This window comes from Octopus bimaculoides, chromosome 28, assembly GCF_001194135.2.
Source record: "Octopus bimaculoides isolate UCB-OBI-ISO-001 chromosome 28, ASM119413v2, whole genome shotgun sequence".
In the NCBI taxonomy this organism is placed as follows: domain Eukaryota; kingdom Metazoa; phylum Mollusca; class Cephalopoda; order Octopoda; family Octopodidae; genus Octopus; species Octopus bimaculoides.
Window position 1 is genome coordinate 1,416,668 of NC_069008.1, and position 1,681 is coordinate 1,418,348.

A 1,681-nucleotide genomic window follows, 5' to 3' on the forward strand; every position below is an offset into this window, starting at 1 on the left:
TATATATATATATATATATATATGGTGGTTGTCTACTCCTTATACAGAGTCTGCCCCCCTCCTGCACCTACACCTTAGAAGCATCATGGCATCTGATGTGGCTTTTTAAACTAGGCAATGTATTGAAAAGACACCCACACAGATTGCATATCTGCTGTGGCCCATCATGAGCTGCAGTTAAGTTTTGATCTTTGTGGATCTTAAAATGCTTTTTGAGGCCTCCATTAGATTTGCAGACCTTATGGCATACACAAGTCATTTAGCTTAACGGTAGAGCTCTTAACCGGTGTCTGAAGAGTACAGGTTCGATTCCTGTAGCTGTCTGCTGACAACTTTTACCCATCTTATAAATTTACGTTTTTCACTATGATATAAATATATATCTTCTGTAAAATTTTCCTTCCTTAGGTCTGATTTCTTCATTGTCCATCGAAAAACCGAAGAGAAGCAGAAGATGATCCAGAAGAATTCAGTGAACAAGTCAAGGTGCACAAGTGCAGCCTTTGGCAAGATCACCGGCCTAGAGGTGTGCATGCAAGTGCAATATTCCAATGCATCAATGGAGAAGCAATCACCGTTCTTCCCACTGACTGGACCTGTGGTCTTGAAGCTGGATGTCTCCAACAAAGATTTACCAAAAGGATATCGTATGGAAGCCAAACTTATACAGGTATGTTTGGAGGTATGTTTATGCGACCCTTGAAGAAAATGGGAAAAAAACAAAGGAACTCTGTGACCTTTTGCCATGTGATGGGTTCTGTATCTGCATGGCTGCTGTGTGTGCGTGTGGCCAAGACATTTGGTTCCAAACTAGGGGAGTCTTGGGTTGTATACTACTTTGGGCAAAGTGTCTTTGTTTTTATAGTTTGAAGCTGACTGGTGCCATGTGAATGAATTTGGGCAATGGAAACTGTGTGGAAGCCCATCATGTGTGTGTGTAGAAGTGTATGTGTGTGTATGTATACTTGTATGTATATATGTATGTACGTATGTGTGTAAGTATTATGTATGTATGCTGAATGTATGTATGTATGTATGTATGCTTGTATGTATGTATGTATGTGTGTGTGTATGTATATATGTATGTGTGTATGTATGTTTGTATGTATGTATGTATGTATGTATTATGCAAGTGTGTGTTTATTTGTATGTATGAATGTATGCTTGTAAGTATGTATGTATGTTTGCATGTATGCATGCATGTATGTATGTACATGTGTATGTATGTATGTATGTATGTGTGTCCATATGTATGTATGCTTGAATGTATGTATATATGTATGTATGTATGTATGTACATATGTATATGTGTGCACATATGAATGCGTGAATGTATGTATGTATGTATGCATGTATATATATATGTATGTATGTATGTATGTATGTATGTATGTACATATGTATATATGTGTGCACATATGAATGCTTGAATGTATGTATGCATGTATATGGATGGTCTCTTGTGTTTTTCTAGACTCTCGAAAAGGCAGCAAGCTAGCAGACTCCCTGGCATTGCTCCCTGGCATTGCTTCCAGATTTACTTTCTGAGTTCAAATCCCACAAAGCTCAGCTGTGCCTTTTAGACTTTCAGTGATTGATAGGATAAGTACCATTTGAGCTTTGGGGGTGGGAGTCGATATAATCGATTAGACCCACCCTAACCCCCACCCCCACCCCCAGC

The 1,681-nt window shown here is 38.7% G+C and overlaps 1 protein-coding gene across 1 annotated transcript in view; it reads left to right on the forward strand.

The window, feature by feature from the left end:
• The window catches only part of LOC106870588 (uncharacterized), a 27,409-nt gene that overhangs the window by 11,392 nt on the left and 14,336 nt on the right, over positions 1-1,681 (forward strand). The window contains exon 7 of the mRNA XM_014916718.2: positions 409-670. Coding sequence (XP_014772204.2) covers positions 409-670 — 262 coding nt within the window. The remainder of the gene's footprint in view (positions 1-408; positions 671-1,681) is intronic.